Here is a 20632-nt window from a genome sequence, read left to right on the forward strand (position 1 = left end):
TATATTATTTTTTTTTTTTTACTGTATTGTAAGCACATGGCGTTGAATAACTTTAGTCAGGGAATGATAGCTGCCAGTGGCAAGATTCCGCAGATGGCAGCTGAATGTAAATACAGCCGGTAGTGGGCTGGTGCAATAGTCAGCCTGCTATTGGCCATTTCAAATTGCAATAGCAGGCTGGCTATTGCACCCGTCCACTGCTTGCTGTGCCCTCCTTTCAGCATGGAGGCGAGAGCTAGGGGATCCAACCAACTAATCAATTATTATTATTGATTAATCGATTAGTTGGTTGCAGCCCTACATCTGTCACTCCTGGGGGTGTGGAATTCTGAGGAGTCTCAAAGAGGCTACATCACTGGAATGGAGTGAGGGTGGGACACTGGCTGCCAGAGAGATGAGTATAACAGCTGTATTCCCGCAGGGAACTTTCAACTGGAAAGTCAGGGTTGGTTTAACATTCACCCCACTAGATTTCCATGGTATCTGGGAAAATCCCCCTGGCAACAACAATGTCCTGCAGGTAAACATTATTAGGCCACAACACCCAGATCCTGGGCTATTGACTCTGCCTTGCACTCTGTGATCATAGATCAAACAACAATCAGTGCTGTTGGTCACCTTTTTAAAGTAGGGTTGAAAAGGGGAGCGTTTTGATTGATTACAGCTTTGCCCAGCTGCAGTAATAATCCTTAACCTCTTGCCGTCCGCCCGTAGTAGAAAAACGGATGGAAGGTACTTTTTTCATTATATAGTAAAAAAAAATAACCCCCCCGTGGGGTCACAAAAGAAACCTCTATCTGTCCCCAAAATTTTTTAACATATATTGCAAGGCTATAGTCCGGTCATGCTGACTGCTGAAATTTTTGACTGACTGGTGAGACACCGCCAAATTTTTCAAGCCCTGTATATTATTATTGCTATATTAGATATATAGATTTGTAAATTATCCAATAAAGTGAGCAGACACTTAATTTGTAAGCATGTTGCCTTCATTTTTAGCAACTGGTAAGATAGGCCACAAAGGGAGTGCATTGCTTTTAATCAGCCAGCCCAACCCATAGACTTGTGTATGAAAAAATATGCAAAGCACAACCATTGTGTAGCACTGCAGAGAAGGAAGCAGAATCTGCATATGTAATTAACAAGTATGTATGCCTCATGTACATGACATTACATTTATTTAGAATTAATAAATTCTCTCCTATTGCAAAAAAAGTGCACTTGTATTGGAGCCTATAAAGCATTACAGCAATCAGTGGAGCGCAGGTGCAATGCAGACTGTTCCTCAAGTCCCAGGTCCATATTGGATACAGACCTTCAGTTATGGAGCTGACATCACCGCACTTGTACACCTTTGAGAAGCACGAGTCCCTCTGCCATAGTGGTAGACGGACTTTTAGTTTTTTTCATTCACAGATCCCTGTAAATGGCTATGTTTGGTAAAATATAAAAGGACGGGGTCACGTCGGGTAAATAGACACCAAACATGTCAAGCTATAAAATTGCGCTCACCCGTTAAATCGCTAAAAACTACCATACTCAAAATTGACCATAACCAACGCTTTAAAAGCTTTTACCACTCATCAGTTTAGTGTTATCAGTGATTGATGACCCTAGAATTATTGCTCTTATTCCAACGTTCGCGACGATATGTAACATGTGCGGCGCAATCGATGTAAATCGGCGTTTTCGCACGTAGGCGGGCTTGACGCATGTTTGCGTGTGGGGGCGGGGGACTTTAAGTCCTGCATTCAGAAGAGGAGCGGAGATCAAGCGGAGCTCATGTATTGAGCTCAGTTTGATCTCCGGCCGCAGAGCTGCTGTGCTGGTCCCGGGCTCACACTGGGAACAGCGGAGCCCGGGATCGCCAGCAGCGGCGACGGAGGGGGGGCGCACACCCGACCGGATATTACAAGCGATCAGGCGTCTCTACAGACGCCCAAACACTTGTATGTAAAAAGCCATCGCTGGCTGTTTACATTCAAAGCCCCTTTCCCGCTTGTGCCCACCGCTAGGCGGCGGGCACGAGCGGAGCGGGATAGGACGTCTAAAGACGCCCACCCGCCCTCAAGAAGCCGCTGTCCGGCCGTTTAATTACAACGGCCGGACAGCAGGTAGTTAATGTAGAACGATGGGCAAAATATGCCAACTATACAGTCTGTCAGCAGCATGACATAAGTTTTTGTTTCAGAGTTCCCCTTGTAACATATTTTGATTCACTGTTGATCCTGCCAGTAGATCCATTATGTTTACACTTCCTGTAACAGGGTAGATGGACATGAAGTTAAACTGGCTTTCAGTAAAAGGACAAAACTAATTAAAGCCAAGCTTCAGCTAATATTTTAAAAAGATATAGCAACAAGTATGAAACCATATGAATAACAGTTGACTGTTGTGAGCACCACTGTCAGTGTTATAGTGGAAACATAATGGATCTACTGGCAGGATCAAAAAGTAATATAACTATATCACAGGTACACAGTAAAGTAAAAACTGCTGTGTTAGTGCTATTGATAGACTGCATCATATATGTATTCTTTTTTAATTTTGTCTCTTGTTCCAATTACTACTAAAATTAGAGCCAGTTCACACCAATTACAGTGCGTTCCAGAGCGGTAGCTACTGGAACGCACTGTAATCACACACTAAACTCGCCCCTTCATTCTAGGGCAGGAGAAGGGGGTGGCGGTGCATTAAACTCAATGGCACCGCATCCACGCCCCCCCTCTCCCCGCCCACAGTGCCATCGGATGCGTGGCAAAACATTGCCTGCGTTCCGGTCCAAATGCAAACTCTAAAGAAAGTGGCAGAAGCCTGATGTTAGTCTATGGGCAGCGGGATCCAAAAGGACGTGCGTCTGTTTACATCCAGTTACTTCAGACTCCAGCCAAATCCAGAAAACCAAATGGAACAGAGTTCCAGTGTGGCGGACCTGATCACGGTTAATCTGATGTAAGCGGACACACGATCATTTACATCCGCATCCCCATTGACCAACCTGGGTCCGATAATTTCAGTTTTTTCCTCCATCACAAGATGGGGGGGAAAAACTGGAAGGACACGAATATCACCACGGTGACATCCGTTCTGATCAGCAGGTGATCGGAACTGAAGGCGCCCGCTTGAAAGGGGCCTAATATAGATGCCAAATCCATGATACATTACTCTAAGGCCCCATTCACACTGAGTGGAAAATCCCGCAATATCGCGCACTTTTGCTGCACGATATCGCGAGAAGTCGCCGGCCAATGTTATTCAATGGAGCTGTTCTAATGTACAGCTTCATGTCGCCTGTCTCTTCAGCAGGACCCTGTTTCCCGCGGATGTCACGCAATTTTTCTATTTTTGAATGCAGCCCGACAGTGACGCTCGCTGGAACGTCGCCCCGAACAGTCGCGCTATCCAGCTTAGTGTGAATGGGGCCTAAAGGGAACTGAGCGCAAGACGTTAGCCACAATGGTTTTGCAATGTTAACAATGGTAAAGAATACCCAAACCTGAAACTTTTTTTTTAGTTTTGGATAGAGAAGGTTAAATCCCGTCAGTTTCTTTTTTGCCTATCAATGTCCCATTGGGGAGAATTCTTTTCAATTCCTGTTTTGTAGACACAACAGAGTTAGACGCTGGGACAAATAGAGAGGATGAATCTCCCCAGCCCAGACACAGACAGCATTTAGGACCTGATAGAAAGAGAAGGGGCTGGACCCCCTATCAAAAACTAATTTTAAAAAGTTTTTGATTTAGACACCCTTTAACCAATAAAACATTTTATACCATTGCAGTTTGTCTACATTGGATTAAATGAGTGACACGGAACATTTGAAGGATCAAACCATTTGTCAGTTTTACGAAACAAGAGAAACGCAACCCAGGCAAATATGTAAGGCTAGGTTCACACCTGCGCGATCCGTGATTGCCGCGGCAATCGTGCATGAAACTACGCGGATTGAGCGGTCCCGGGAATCGTTCAGACCTAAACCTACCCTAAACTATGATAATAATATGGATAGGTCAGCCATGCCAGTTGACATTAACACCTCAAAGAGGGAAGCTAGAAATACACGTTCAGATGCTATGTTGACAAGCATATCTCCTCTACCAAGCACCTGCCGGTGAGGTCTGGTATCTGTATTAATTTTCCCTTCTGATTCTTTGGGTGGTATTTTGGGCAAAAATTACAAAGACTCATGTCTTGTTAATACTAGTGGTCTGTTTTTAACCCCATGTGATCGGTTTATAATTCGATATACCTGAACTAGTCACATGCGGGTGGGAAGAATGAGGGCAGCATCTAAAACAGGGGTCTCCAACCTCCGGCCCTCCAGCTGTGGTGAAACTACAAATCCCATGATGCATCTCTTCGGGAGTCATGTCTGTGGCTGTGAGAATCTTGCTATGCCTCATGGGATTTGTACTTCCACCACAGCTGGAGGGCCAGAGCTTTGAGACCCCTGATCTAAAAGAAAGGATTTTTCCTTACGTATTGTAGCAAAGCATTAAACAATCTGCCAGAATCATGCGGTGTGAACCGAAGGTATAATTAGCAAGGATTTACAAAAAAAATTCATAATATAGAAACTTGTAAATGGTTGTGCTCTTAGGAAAGTCTCACCACAAGGTAATACTATGTTATGATAAAATTACACTGTCACACTGCATTATTTTTGCGTTTAGGCAGTGTAAATCAATTCTGTATACAAAACATTAAAACAGAAAGCCTACCATCTGTTTTGGGGTTGCATAATAGCATATCATTTCACAGATGGAAAATACGGATAGAAAACTAGCTAGGAAGTTGTAATATATGAATAATGTTGTTCATATACAATGAAGCAAGTGGCCAGCTTCCCTAGAGCCCAAGATGTTGTGTAACCACACACACAATAGAATGAATCAGAACTTGATCTCCCTGTCAGGCTAACAATAGTGTCCTAAACATTCATCAACAGGAATACCCATCAAGCTACAAGCCCTGAGAAAAACTATAGAACAGATGGGCACACGTGTCTCAAATGGGGGGAGGGGGGAGACACTGAAAAGCCTATATACAGAATATTTTTCAATTATGGAAAATGTAAGTACTATTTACTTTAAAAAAAAAAATTCTCACTGAGAATTATTTTGTTAAGTTATTTGTCAAATAATCAATTAAGAAAACATATTTGCAAAGGTAGTGGAGTGAGTTAGAATCACTTTAACACTTTTCTAATTGACCTATCACTGTCATGCTACATTTTAGATACATGCTCCTAATAGGTCTCAGGACAAATGCCCTTTAAATAAGTCATAACTAAACGACACTATCACTACACACTGAGGAACACAAATGTGAGGTTCTCATAATTCCACAACTATGGAACAGACAAAAATGTTTTTTTTGTTTTTTTTGTGCTACATAAAGCTGTGTATATATGGATGCCAAATTGTTTTGTCCAAAATGCCGACAATTTCCTGACTAGTGCTGAGGGTGTTCCCCGGATAGCTCCCCATCTTCAAACCGCCACCGCGTTTACCTGAATTACCGAGTACTTCTCCTGCAGGCTTCTGTATATATTTGAATTCGGCGCAGCTATGTGTGGCTCTGCCCGCACAGCAGTGTCATTCATTCACATAGCCATTTACAGGGATCTGTGAATGAAAAAAACTACAAGTCCGTCTACCACTATGGCAGAGGGACTCGTGCTTCTCAAAGGTGTACAAGTGCGGTGATCGCCGCGAACGTTGGAATGAGAGCAATAATTCTAGGGTCATCAATCACTGATAACACTAAACTGATGAGTGGTAAAAGCTTTTAAAGCGTTGGCTGTGGTCAATTTTGAGTACTGTAGTTTTTAAGCGATTTAACAGGTGCCTATTTACCCGACGTGACCCCGTCCTTTTATATTTTACCAAAAAATTGGGTAATAATAAATGTTTTATAACATAACGTAGGGAGAGCAGGGTTTTTTTCCCAAAATTTTTTTTTTTAAATTATACAGTAAAAAAAAACCTGTAGTGCTGAGTAGTCAAAGTATTGCAGTGCTGAATACTGAAAAATGGCCTGGTCAGGAAGGAGGTATAAACACCCCGGTCAGCAAGTGGTTAAGTAATTTTCAACTATTTGAAAATGGAAAATAAAATAGACCCAAATAGTAAATGACCTAAAAGAGAAGTAGGTACCTGTACAGTATCAGTATTTGCCTGGATCTTTTGGTACAGCTTGAATTTGTACCATATACGTACAGTGCATGTAGAAGATGTCTATCTCTGATCCTTAGATACCAAATTCTCTACATCTGTACTGTACTTGTTAACATTAGAGTACTTTCCATAATAAAATACCCGTGAGAGTCATTGATCTGTAGTCTCTCAAAGCATCTGTTAGTTCCCATGAATAACATGTTGTGACTTAGTGCAGGTAAATGTAATTCTTGTCCCTTTATTACATAAGCAAGCAGCAGATTTGTATTTGTCAGGGCCCATTCACACCAGCCCCTGCACTACATCGCTACAATCTCAGCACATTGCACTGTACTTTTTTTTCACAAGTGAAATCTCATTATGCGATTTTAGGCATGGCGTGTTGCGAGGCGGTTATAAAAAGTAAAAAGAACAGTAAATGTTGGATATTTTCTATTCGCTTTCAAACTTGCTGGGACACATTTAGGGACATTGTCCAAAAGCATTTTTGTGGTTTGCAAACCTTGGGAACAAAACAAATACCCATTTTATGTATTGTATGGGGGGTAGGCTTAATGGTATTGGCAGTGATAACCATGCACGACAGGGATGCCCAGGAACTGTCCATGCAGGTTGGATCTACACTTACATTCAACAAGGCAGCCAACAATCATAGTTTCAATGCAGGAGGGCTTTGTACAGCAAGTCCATAGCATAAGACCCCATTCACACTGAGCGACATGCAAATCGCGCGACTTTGAGCGACGTGTCGCGCGACATCGTCCTATTGGGCTGTATGCAATCAGGAGCAATATCGCTCAAAATCGCTCTAAAAAAGGGTCATGTAGAAGCGACAAGCTACCAGCGACGAGCTACAAGCGATATTAAGCGATATTGAGCGACATTGAGCGACGAGATGTGAACAGCTACATTGAAATGTATTGGTGAAGCTACATAGAGCGATATAGTGCGGAAATATGAGCGATATCGCTACAAAAATCGCGCGATAAATCGCTCAATTGTGAACGGGGCTTTAGACAAACAAAACTTTTCCTCGTCTGAGCCACTAACTAAACTCGTGTCAGTTTCTAATTAACAGGGCTTTCTCCTATGGGTTACTCAACAAATGCAGGCAACACATGTACCTCTTTAGTGTTCTGTCACCATTCAGTCTTTTCACCTAGCAGCAGAGTGAGTGAGCGAGTCCTGAACATCAGTCAGCTCACATATATAATGGCCTCTGTGCAGCTGAGACTAACAATGAGGCCTGGCTACCATGTGAACCTAGGATTGGAAACTTTATCATACCAAAGCTCTACAAAGGCTCCAGGGCCCAGAACAGAACGTATTAGGATTCTGAAAAAGCAAGAGGTTTTTCTCCACATAAGTCATAAACCCTGGAGCCCCTTACCATGTGTATGACGAGACCTAAGTGACACACCCTTCACAATCCTGCCAGCCGATGTCTCACAGCTTACAGACATAAAAGAGCATCTGGTTGCAGACCACTGCTGTGTATACCAAGTGATAAAATCCTAAAAAATCAATTGTTGAATGTCTTTGAGGCTTTAGGAATGTGTTTTTAATTTCTGGTGTTTTTTCTTTTTTAGTAACTAGTATATTTTGATGTCTGAATCTGCAATCAAAATGAGTGATGTTCAGGCCACGGTGGAATTTTCAGTGGAGCTCCAGAAATTCTACAATGTGGATTTATTTCAAAGAGGGTAAGTTTTCTTATGTTCTTGCTTTTAAAATGCTTCATAATTGTTCCTCCTATCACATTATACATTCCAAGCCTAGGAACATTTCTGCTTCTCAATATGCATTCAAGTATCAGCAGGCTCTCAAAATTAGTCACCCTCTCACAAACCTCCACTGCTGCGCACTGGTGCATATATTAATTAAAACCTTTCCTGAGAAAGAAAGGGAGCAATCAGTTACTGAATTCTTAGTCTGCAAATGCCGTTTGTCTTACTGCTGTGCTAGTCCTCTGTCATCGCTGGCACACTATGTATGTAGATAAAGACCACCGACTTTTCTTTTATATGAATCCATTTTCGGATAAGTGACTTAGAATGCATTATAGCCAGAAGGTCAGCATAAGAGACAGATAAGTAGCATTTTCAGAAGGTGGCAGGCCTCATATTTCTCTAAGGATAGATTTACTTAAGGTGTCATTGTTGCTGAATGTGCCATGTCTGAGATGAGCTTATTAATATTGTCAAATCTGAGACCTACTCCTGTTTGTGGTGATTGCTGCTCTTAAGAACATGTGACAATTTTGTCTTCTAACCCAGTTCATTTGGTTTCATGTTTCCTTTGACAAATATGCAGCGTTCCGTTTTGTATAGGGGGAAAAGGAAATGAACCTTTTAACCTTTTTAAATAAAAAATTTTCAGTCATGCACTAAACTCTCTGCAATGGTTGACGAGAACTTTTTTCATAGCACACAAGTATTTGTATACCCTTGTATGTTATCTAGTGATGAGTGAATCTAACCAGGTTTGATTTTTCCAAGGATTCGGCAAATCTTGTTTAAAAATTTCGGTGAACCCAAAGTTAAAGGAGAATTATGAGGCAAGTGATTTTCACTCAGCCTCATAATCTGACCCGACCTGTGACAATGAAACTGTCACAGGTCGGCTCAGTAGATCGAGAAGTGAGCGAACACATACCGGCGCTCGCTCACTTCTCGATGTATCCCTGCAGAGAGCCATGACTGTCACTCACGGCTCCCTGCAGGGATTCCCCTCCTCCCCTGTCCGATCCTCCAGCACTGACTGGCGGAATGGATGGGGGAGGGGGCGGGCACAGCTGGCTCTGCCTCTGGATAGGCAGAGCCAGCTGTCAATCCCGCAGCTGGGTGGTTCTCGACAGCAATGTCGGGATCCGTTCCGGCTGCGACGTCTCAGTATACCGCGAGCTGTAGCTCGTGGTATACTGAGCTTTGGGTCATGGGAGAACGCTAGTTTGTGTTCTCCCGTGATCCTTAGGAGAACTATGGGGAAAAGCCCTGGCCCCATAGTTCTCCTTTTTAAAGGCAAATCCAATTAAAGTCTGGAAAAAAGACATGGGAAGCTGGGCACGGCTATGGGGGATATGTACCAATGAACAAAAATAAAATTAAAAATATAATTTTGGTGGGGAGAGGGTCTTTTCATTTGCCTTCTGGGACAACAAATCCTTCAATATTCTAGAGGGATGCCTTAACGCTGTATTCATTGTTAAAACATGCACTGCCATCGCGTATTTGGCTGCTGAATTCATTTTATTCTTTTACAATTAGCTTAGCTTACATACAGCATTACTTGGCTAGAAGTTGCCACTAGTTGGCTGTGGCTATCCTTGTACTCGCTGATGAAAAATTATCCTGTTGCTGGCCATTTTCTTTCCAGCTGTTTATTGAGCATTAGAGAGAACTAAGAGATACAGCAGTCTAAAATTGGCCAGCAGCAGGACATATTTGATAAGGAAGAGTTTACTGAAAATAGAGAAATGTGTACAGGCGGGGGTTTTACTACAAGAATGAAAAGGCTGCAAATGACACAGCATTGTTATATTGACCAGCAGCAGGACAGTTTTAACTCACCGCCCACCATCAAAAAGGTCCTGTCCGAAAAGTTATACCAAGAACACGGCTGCGGTGGATCGCTTGTATGGTGCGGTGGAATGTGTGCTACCCCAGACGCCGCTGTCACTCGTGTGGGCCTGGGACCGGCACGGCGAGTCGTCCCACAGCGATCTTAGGGAGATGAGCAAGCTTCTAGCTGCAGATCTCTCCTCCGTTCACTGGACCCAGTAGTCATGTGTATTACATCACTTCTGATGTCACTATTTACATTCTCTGACTCTTGCAGCTAGGAGAAGAAGCTGGTGAAGCAGACTGCTGCTTCATCAGCTTCTTTGGGGCCCCTAGGTGACATTATGAGTCTGACAGACCCCTGATCTCTCCATAAAGGGGACCGGTCACATCATATTTGCTATTACATGTTAGCCCCTTATGTGATAGCAATAAAGTGAAGTGTAAAAAGAAGAAAAAAAAATGAGTCGCATATAAAAAAGAATGCCACGTGTACGCTCATACAAGTGCAAACGCGTCTGGTGCGCCAACGTCCAAAAACAAAAGTTACAGATCGTCATGAACATCGAGTGAGAGCAATAATTTTAGGGCCATCAATCAATGAGCAGTAAAAGCTTTTGAAGCGTTGCCTATGGGAAATTTTAGGTAATGTAGTTTGTTGGAGTTTTTGCAGGCGAACGCAGTTTTACGGCTTGACACATTTGGTATCTATGTACCCGACATGACCCCATCTTTTACCAAAAAATTGGGTATTATATTTTGTTTCTGTGTACTTCATCCTAAAAATACTGGTTTGATAAACATTTGTGCAAATATCGTGTAACATAAAACATTTAAATAAACTAGCATTTCTTTATACTACAGGGCCTCTGCATTCAGAAAGTATAATTGGTTGGGGGGTTTAAGTGATTTTCTAGCCAATAATTCAGATTTTATGGTGTGTGTGTATATTAAGAAGTTGCTCCAGACCGCAAGTGGTTAATCTGGGATAATAGGCCTAACTGGTGTATGCCTGAATCTTGTGTGAGACAACACATCAGAATTATAAGAAATGTTTCATAGATAGTTGTGTTTTGTTTTTTGGTTGTGTCGCTGTTTTAGCTAGTGGATTCATGTTCAAGTAGGTTTTTATGTTGGCTAAATTTAATAAAAATATGAACAGTGTGGCTCCTTTATGTTCCTTTATTTCTAAATCAATCTAAGTTCCTCAAATATGTGAAAAAGGAAACCACAATTTAAGATGGCTTCATGGGAACAGAAAAATGCAAGGGAAACTGCAAGTACAGCCTGAATCTCTTCTACTGTAAAGTCGACAGTCGACTTGACAAGTTTAAACAGAGTTTGCCACTGGGAGTCTGTTTAAACAGCCCCGATGCCAGCGACGTACACTGTACGTCATTGGTTGTGAAGGGCTTAAAGAATAGGTATAGGTTTGAAATAATTGTTTTTCATTCTTGTTTGGTTCAGTGCCAGCAACCCCCTAGTCATCATTTCTTTACTAAATATAACCTAATAGCTTCTGTGCTAAGAAATCGGTATAAGATTCTCTAAATGATCAAGCTGCCAACATACACAAATACCATATACTCCTCAACAATATTATGTGAAGCTATCGAATTATCCAAGCCAATAAAGTTCTCTATGTCTATACAACGATTAGTAATGCAGTGTAAAAGATAGCATACATCAAAATTCCTCAAACTACTTGAATGAACAAAAACTAAATGAAACAAAGATAAGGTATTATATTCTGTTGTAAAGTGCCATAATATAATAAATATAAAGGGCTACAATCCCATTGTCATTTGTTTCAAAGGCATTCATCAATGGGTAGGTGTGACCCAGCGTTCTCCGTTACATTACTGGTACATCCCACAATGCCCAGGCCGGTGTTGTAATAGATGCAGCATGCTGGTGATATGGGAGGAGGTAGGAGGGCGGTTTTATGTGCTGGCTGTGTCATGTATAGCATTGTAGTACAGCAAAATGTGCTGAGGAGCGTGTCTACGTTAAACATACAGAGAGTGCATGGAGGGGTAATGTAGCGACCCTCAGAAAGGCAGTGATGGACCCATACTATTGATGTAAGAAATACAAACACACAAGGATTACTCCACTTGCATATCTCTGTGCAGCGTAAGGTAAATCAAATCATACTGGGTTTTATTGCATAGGTTTAGTGTCGCACTCATTTTTCTAATAAACTTCAAAATTTGCTGCTGGACTCCATGCAAAGCTACTAGTTTATATACACAGTTGAAATACATATATGTGTACTGTTTTACTTGTCAAAGCACTTGCAAATCCCCACATCCCTCTTGTAATCTAGTCAGTACTAGCAGGAACTGGACATACTCCCAGCTTTCTAACTGAACAATGAAGGAGTAGCAGCATACTGGTGAGGTCATCTCTCTGCTCACTTTACGCAAATATATTTGCTATGTAAGTAGGGTTGACCTGGCAAGTTTAGGGAGCTCTGTAAAGCCCTCAGGGCGGTAGATTATGCTTACAAGACCTAATGAAAATGAATGCTGGTAGATAATGCATGGATGCTTTATATTGCATATGACATATACAGTGGGGCAAAAAAGTATTTGGTCAGCCACCAATTGTGCAAGTTCTCCCACTTAAAAAGATGAGAGAGGCCTGTAATTGGCATCATAGGTAGACCTCAACTATGAGAGACAAAATGAGAAAAGAAATCCAGACAAATCACATTGGCTGAAGACATATAAATAAAATATGTATGTATAGGGGATGCCATCATTCTATACAGAGAGACCTGTGTCTGTAGAAGAGGTTACCAGAGAATAGAAAATATGAACTAGCAGGATCCCGGAAAGGACATCATGAGAGTAGCTCGCGGTATACTGAGCTTAGGGTGACGTGAGGGCGCTAGTTTGTGTCCTCCCGTTACCCTAGGGAGAACTATGGGGAAAAGCCTTAACCCCATAGTTCTACCTTAAAGAAACTCTGCCATTTGCTTAAAACAAGCAGAAAGTAGTAGTAAACCCTCCAATCTTTTTTCAATTTTCAAAACTGGAGAAGACACAATCTGGAGCAGCTGTGCATGGCAACCAATCAGCCTCTCTCTTCCATTTTCAAATCTTACCTGAACACACTGAAGAGATAAGCTGATTGGTTGCCATGCTCAGCTGCTCCAGATTTTGTCTGCCCCAGTTTTCATACACAAACACAGTGGGGGCAATTTATCAAAACTGGAGCAGACAAAATCTGGAGCAGCTGAGCATGGCAACCAATCAGCTTCTCTCTTCAGTGTGTTCAGTTAAGATTTGAAAATGAAAGAGAGAAGCTGATTGGTTGCCATGCACAGCTGCTCCAGATTGTCTGCTCCAGTTTTGATAAATTCACTTCATTGTGTTTGTCTATTGTTGTGACTTGAGGATCAGATCACATTTTATGGCAAATTACTGCAGAAAATCAGTTCATTCCAAGGGTTCACATACTTTTTCTTGTCACTGTACTTTTAAGAATACACTAAGACTGCAGCACTGAAAATTGCAGTGTTACAGTATGTGCAGTTATCCGACTTGTTTAATTATTCATTTACAGACCGTTTCCTCATCTGCTACTACAGGCTGTCATATTAAATTATAGAACAACTGTGAAATGTCACTAAAGGTGTTGAGTTGTAAAAAAAAAAAACAGTACAGTCTACTAAGTGAAATCTTGTTTGACTATTATTGGTAGATAATACAAATTCCTGTTTCCTAATGAGATTGGATGTGATTTGACTGCATCCGGAAAATCTCTGTAGTGGTGCGCCCTAACTTACTGCAACATACCTTTCCTGTTGTGTAGCTTTTTGATATCAGCAATATGGAACGTTTTTCTAATGTGTGGGTAAAAATAGGATAAAACAGCCAGTCCAGAAAACGTTTGTTCCATCAAAGACCTAGTAATAGATTTCAGAGCTAATCTACATTCTTGCTACTGAGAGATTTAACCGCTGATTGGTAGTCATCTGATTTGTAGCACACTGAAATCTATGTTCAGTTAATTTGTACAGCATAACATTAAAATGACACACTACGCGCATATCTTAACCCAAAAGCAAAGCTGGAATATATTGCAGCTTTACCATCCCTTAGATTTGGCGGCTGCATTCGTTTTAGTGATCAGGCCAGTAAGACTGTTTGTTTTCAACTTCCACAAATAAACCTAATGCAGACACCACATTTAAGGATTGCAGTTTAAGGTTGCAGTATATGAAAATGTTTTGCTTTTTGGGTTTAGGTACGCGTTCAGCCCCAATACCTTAAACCCCCTCAAGTCCTTTTTAATGTTTAAGGGCCCTGTCACACCATCAAGAGTGCGTTCCAGTGTGATCGGCCGCTGGAACACAACCCGGCTGGCTCGCTTTGTTTTGGGGCGGGAGGGGGCATGGCGGTGCATTGAACGCAATGGCACCGCAGCCACGCCCCCCACGATCGCCGGCACCCGAATGTGTGGCACATTAGTGCCTGCGTTCCGGTTTAGTGCGATCTGCAAAAAATTATGTTTGCAGCATTTTTTGCAGATCGCACTGGACCGGAACGCAGGCACTAATGTGCTATGCATTCCGGTGCCAGCGATCGCACCGCTGGCGAGGGGCGTGGCTGCGGTGCCTTTTGAGTTCAAGGCACCGCCACGCTGCCTCCCAAAAAAGTGAGCCGACAGGGTTGCGTTTCAGTACGTTCCAGAGGCTGAACGCACTCTTGATGGTGTGACTGGGCCCTTAAAGTTTTATGTATCTGCACCAAATATAGTTACGGTTTACAAGGTTAAAAAAAGAGTAATGTCTATCAAGCTCAACCTTTCATAACTCCTGTGGAGAAAGGCAAAGTTACCCCCCTTTGCAGGCTTGCTAATTTCATTATGCAAGCAGAAACAAAAATCTTACCGCGGAACTCAATTTTTATTTTATTTTAAGAGCCTTTTGTCCTGAAAGCTCCTTTTTCCAGTGATGATCCTTCCTGCCCTAGCACAAGCTTGTAAAGTTGCATTTCTCAGAATGGCCACCTCCTTACTTGCACCGGGTGTTATGCAGCTGTCTCCTGTTCAGCCTGGCTGTTATTGACACCCTCTCCCTCTAGTCCTCAGAACGACAGTGGTTATGATATGACACCAGGATTGCTGTCAGTGGGCGTTGTTTGTGGCGCAGTTCTGCACTCCACACCTTGTCCAGTCACACCCACTATTATTATCCACTATTATTATTATTATTATGATTAAAAATGTTCCTTGTTAAACATTTTTGTTGCAGCAGGCAAAATGGCTGATTCCAAGTTTTCCTGAGTACCTTCATAGTGATCTGTCCTCATCAAAAGATTGTGGTTTTCTCATTAACTTCATTAACGTACAATGCAGAAGCCAGACTTTTAATCCTTTGTTAGGACAGGAAGTGTTCAAATCTGCTTTACAAATAAAAATGACATTAGCTAGCACAGTACAGAGTTAAAGACGAGCTCCAGGATTTTCTAAAGTGGGGCTACCCCCGCACTGCAAGTGTTAACTGCTCACTTTAGTCTAGGGGCACAAATTATGAATATATATTTACCTGATACTTTATCCCATCTGGCTGCTTGACGGGTCCCCACAATCTCTTCTCCCCTGGGCTCCAGTGGTCTAAAGCCCGCTGACATCACCATGTCTATGCAATGTCCATTCATTTGCATTAGACGTGAGGATGCTGAGTAACATACCACAGCTGAAACAGAAGGGGTAGTGAGGTGAATGGTCACTGCTGCAGGATCGAGGAACAGGTGAGTGTATCTTCTTCCGTTCCCCAGACCAAAATGAGCAGTTAACCCTTGCTGTGCACGTATAACCCTTAGGACACCAAGTAGAAACCTTAACCCAAGTAAAATCAACTTAAACTGCAAAAAGCATTTTTAAATATTTTTTTTAGCTTATGTGATGTGAATGAGAAACATTTTGGCTGCGAAAGTTGAATTACGCTTAAGCATTTTGCATTTTTTTTTGTTCTATAATATATATGTCTGTTTTTTTTATTATGTATTGTGGCATTGTGAGGCAATACCACGGTGTTAGGTGGCCTCAAAGTCACCCAGGGTTCTCAGCCAGAGGGGCTGAGTGGCTCCAGGAAGACAGTACGTGTACCAGGAGAGAACTGCCTTTTCAGTTCTTTCCAGGTTTTCTGGATCATAGTTGGGATCCTGGAGCCAGGAGATTTCTTAGAGCTCTGGGTGGGAGGAAATCTCCATTCCTGGGTCCATGCTTTGGTGGTGACCAGCACCTGATTGTGCACCTGTGTACATCCCTCATGAAGAGTGTGCTGGGATGTGTTCAGGCCCCCACCTGTGAGTCAGGAGAGCTCCACCCTGGAGTCAGTGGAGGCCAGTGCAGCAGGGAGCTGCGGGGTTTGCGAACCATATTGAGAGGATTGGCATGTTATTGCCATTGTCTGGAGGAACCAGACGGTGGCCCTAAAGATTGAGGACGGAGCAGCAGTGCTGCAAGAGAGACAGATGTCGGTGAGCCCTTATCTGTTGTATGCTACAGCGAGCTATTTATGTTGGATTTCATGTTATCTACCGTTTTGAAAGCAAATAAACTGCATCTGACTTGCACCTCCGGTCTACAGTGGAGTGTCCTTGTTACAGTATGTTTGTATTACAGTACCCTTCCCCGTAGCTCTATCACCAGATTTTATGTATTTGCTTGACTCGGCCTTGGGCGTGCTGGCTTTTTGGTGGTCTGGATATTTTAACTTGCATAAAAATCATCCATAAGATGTAGCAGTTTATTAGTTATTGAGCTTAATTATTTTAGCAAAAGGGCAAATGCTACTGAGACAATGCCTTGGCTATCTCTTTTTTTCAGGTGTTGGTGCATCTCCTTTTGTGTTAGGATAGTAAAATGACTTGGGAAGCATTAGTCATCTCTCTGGCTACTAAATAAAAAAACAAAACAAAAGCACAGTGAAGTGATAAATACTTGAAGGCCACGGTTGAGGCTGCCTTTTTTTCTCATGCCATGGCTTTGTTTGGATCCTGTTCGGTCACAAAGGAAAGTCAGAACTAAGCTGCATAATTGATATGACTTAATGAATCAAAGTGTTAAACCCAGAGGATCAGCATAACACATAGGCAACTGACATTTACAGAAGGATGTCAGCAATGGCAGTCCAGATTTTCTTCTAATAAAAGATTTCCTGTTAGGAGGGGAAGCCAGGTTTGTTTCCTTGGTATAACTTATGAAAGTCCTAGTCATGAAAATAGCTTTGTATCAAATGCAGGTCAAATGGAGGATCAACTTCCTACCTTTTTATTATGGAAAAAGTTCTTATTTTACATTCCATGGTAAAATGAAACCATAATAAGGACACCGGTGGTGCTTTGTTAAAGGCACAGCTTTTAAAAATGAAACTGGGCTGGAATCAATGTGGTGAGAGGTACGTGTCGTAAAGACAAGTGGCTATTATAGAGAATCTGTAATGAAATATTGCTAAAAATGTGCTGCTAATATTGTAAGCACTGCAGTCGTAGTTATAGTCAACTCCGTTTTTCTCTATATCCTTTTCTGTATACCTAAATTCGAAGCTGAAGCTATCACACTAAAAACAAACAAACAATGAATAATTGTTGATGCCCAGCACTAACATTCAACCTATTAGTGCCACAGGCAGGCTGGTAAGCATATTTATTGCAACTCAAAGAAATATCTGCCAAAAACGGTAACACCATAAAATCATGATATTGGCCTGCATTTTCAGAGTCCTTATGTCTGTTGAGGCCCACATTGACCTTTGAAAGGTGTTTACACCCATACTGGAGGGTTAAATCGCCTAATAGTTTCAAGGACTTAGGTGGTGAAATTTCTGGCCTTGACTTTCAAGTCTGCTTTTCCAAATTGATCTTTAAAATGGCATCTATTCTTTTTTTATTAAATTCATTTTATGAAATCTAACATACAACAGTGTAGACATGTGCGTCCGCAACAAATTGGTTTTGGATTTTTCATTATTTCGTTTTTCGGGACTCAGGTCTGAAAGTCCATTTTGTTTCGGAATTCTGAAAAAATCCGAATTTTTGTTAATTTCGTTAGTGGTAGTATGTACAAACTAATTTTCTTTTTTTCAAAAAGTTGATGCCTAACGCAATAAAACTTCATTCAGGAAGGAAATTTGGATTCGTACGAATTCGCTATTTCTATCATTCGGAAATTCGGATGCATCCGAATGTAGGAATTTCCAAAAATTTATCCTTCCTTAAGTCCATAGGACAAATACTGAGGGCAGTCCTGATAATAGGTTTCACATAAAAAACAAGGTAAATCAGCAGGTAACACTCCCATGACATAGGTGCTTCCACTCTCCGATAATTTTATATGTAAATGAAGCTAGTAGCAGATCAGTCACTGTCCTGATCTCCAAGTTCTTACTCCATATCAGGCATTTACCAAATGGTATTTAAGCCCTGGCTTACACATTTCGTCTCCTGGACTTCATAAGAAGCCTGATGAAGTCCATGTGACAAAACGCGTCATTGGGGGCTTGGAGACACATTGGTACCTGCTCGAAATTGAGTAGGACATTGAAGGTCAGAATTGTGGCTGCAATCTGATACTAGTTTACTGGGGCTCTGTATACATATGCGAATAACCATATATAAGAATATGGCACCACAACAATCCTGCCAAGAGAGGACCATTCACCAAAACTCACGGACAAGGCAAGGAGGGCATTAATCAGAGAGGCAAAGATAACCCTGATGGAGCTGCAAAGCTCCACAGCAGAGATTGGAGTATCTGTTCATAAGACCACTTTAAGCCGTACACTCCACAGAGCTGGCTTTTATGGAAGAGTGACTGGAAAAAAGCCAGTGCTTACAGTAAAAAAAAAAAGCAAACACGTTTGTTCACCAAAAGGTATGTGGAAGACTCCCCAAACATATGGTAGAAGGTACTCTAGTCAGATGAGATTAAAGTTGAGCTTTTTTGGTCTTCAAGGAAAACCCTATGTCTGACCAGAACCCAAGACCCCATCCCCACAAAGAAGCATGGTGGTGGCAGCATCATGTGGAGGGGATGTTTTTCATTGGCAAGGACTGGTGAACTGTTAAGAATTGAAGAAATGATGGATGGTGCTAGATACAGGGAAATTCTTGAGGGAAACCTGTTTACCTGTTATCAGTCTGCCAGAGATTTGACACTGGGACAGAGGTTCATCTTCCAGCAGGACAATGACCCTAAGCAGACTGCTAAATCAACACTCGACTGGTTTAAGTGGAAACATTTAAATGTCTTTCAATTGAGAATCTGTGGCATGACTTAAAGATTGCTGTACACCAGCGAAACCCATCCAACTTGAAGGAGCTGGAGCAGTTTTGCCTTGAATGGGCAAAAATCCCAGTGGCTAGATGTGCCAAGCTTATAGAGATGTAACCCAAGAAACTTGCATCTGTAACTGCTGCAAAAGGTGGCTCTACAAAGTATTGACTTTGGGGGGGGGGGGGGAATGGTTATGTTAGTCAATAGTTTTGTCTTTTTTTCTTGTTTGCATCACAATAGAAAATATTTTGCATCTTCAAAGCGATAGGCATGTTGTATAAATCAAATGATACAAACCTCCAAAAAATCCATTTTAATTGCAGGTGGTAATGCAACAAATTAGGAAAAATGCCAAGGGGGTGAATACTTTGGCAAGCCACTGCAACATCAACATTATATTTCACTACATATCTTCATAGATCTATGTGGGAATCACAGGTACTTCACAGATGCCATCCACCAAGCACTTACCAGAAGAACATCAGGGCATGTGTTTCTCTGTTGGAAATAAGAATTCCGTTGATTCTAAAGTTTTCCTGTTCTTTCACTTCTATTTAGATTTTACCAGCTTCGAGCATCCATGAAAATCCCTCCCCGTAATCCACACAAAATTGAAGCAAGCCTTTTACGTGTCACAGGTATGTGATTCATGAGGTCAGGCCTATTAAATGCTGTGTTGATGTTTGGTTGTAGAAATGTAACATTTTTGTAGTAAAAGAAAAATCTGCCTTTCTTCTTATTTACATACTTCTCTAATAGTTATTGCACTGGCAGTGTACTCTTACATACACTAGTGGTCTTTACTGTAACCTACAATAATTTAATTTGCATGTATTTATATTAATGTAAGCCTGCCATACCCTTTAAAGTGAAGCATGCATGGATAAGCAACATGCTCACTTTAAAGCCGACCACTGCAGTTGCACATACTTTCCTTTCTTTTGCTTCCCTGTGGCTCCATTTACCTGGGAAAGCGGTATACCAGGTACATTGAGTATGGGGGGAGCATGCTACTCATTCTCCTTTTGCCCATGGGACAGCGCTGATAATCAGCAGTTGGGCTGCTCAGATCCTCAGCGATGTCATCGGGGAGAGGGAGAGTTGTTAGCCCTTGTAGGTTCCAAGCAGCTGGGGCTGGGATTAAAGTGAACTTGTTTATTTGTTCTGCATAGGCAAAGGCCAGGTATATTGTTGATTCTACATCTTACAACTTAAAGTCTGTCATGAAAGAGGTATAAGAGCTGCCATTGCTGCTCTTTCTGAAAATGGTAGTTGCTTGGCTGTGTCTAGTTGTAGTACATTTTAAGTCACCTACCTGGAATGAGTATGTTGTGTATTGGGGTGGGAGAAGTGTCAGCATTCCTAATCTTATGAATGTCACAGGTAAGTGAATGAATGCATTGAAGTCAAAGCATTAGTGATGCTAGATGATAGGCAGGAAGGTATCATTCTAAAAAGTGTTCAGCAGTGGGATCTATTATTTTTCTATGCTTGCAGATTCAATTTAAATCTGGAATGCGCCTACTAACATCCGTTTTGTCTCCTAAATATATTCCTGATGGCCATGGGAGCCTATTAACCTGGAGCATTTCGGCCCCA

General features: G+C 41.8%; 1 protein-coding gene across 1 annotated transcript in view; it reads left to right on the forward strand.

Moving 5' to 3' along the window:
- Positions 1-20632, forward strand: part of FAM135A (family with sequence similarity 135 member A) — a 91279-nt gene that overhangs the window by 32535 nt on the left and 38112 nt on the right. Inside the window, 2 exon segments of the mRNA XM_018564834.1 lie at positions 7769-7882; positions 19592-19671. Of these exon segments, the coding sequence (XP_018420336.1) occupies positions 7785-7882; positions 19592-19671 (178 nt within the window). The 5' untranslated portion in view covers positions 7769-7784.

This window comes from Nanorana parkeri, unplaced genomic scaffold (genome assembly GCF_000935625.1).
Source record: "Nanorana parkeri isolate BGI_ZX_2015 unplaced genomic scaffold, ASM93562v1 scaffold785, whole genome shotgun sequence".
Taxonomy (NCBI): Eukaryota; Metazoa; Chordata; class Amphibia; order Anura; family Dicroglossidae; genus Nanorana; species Nanorana parkeri.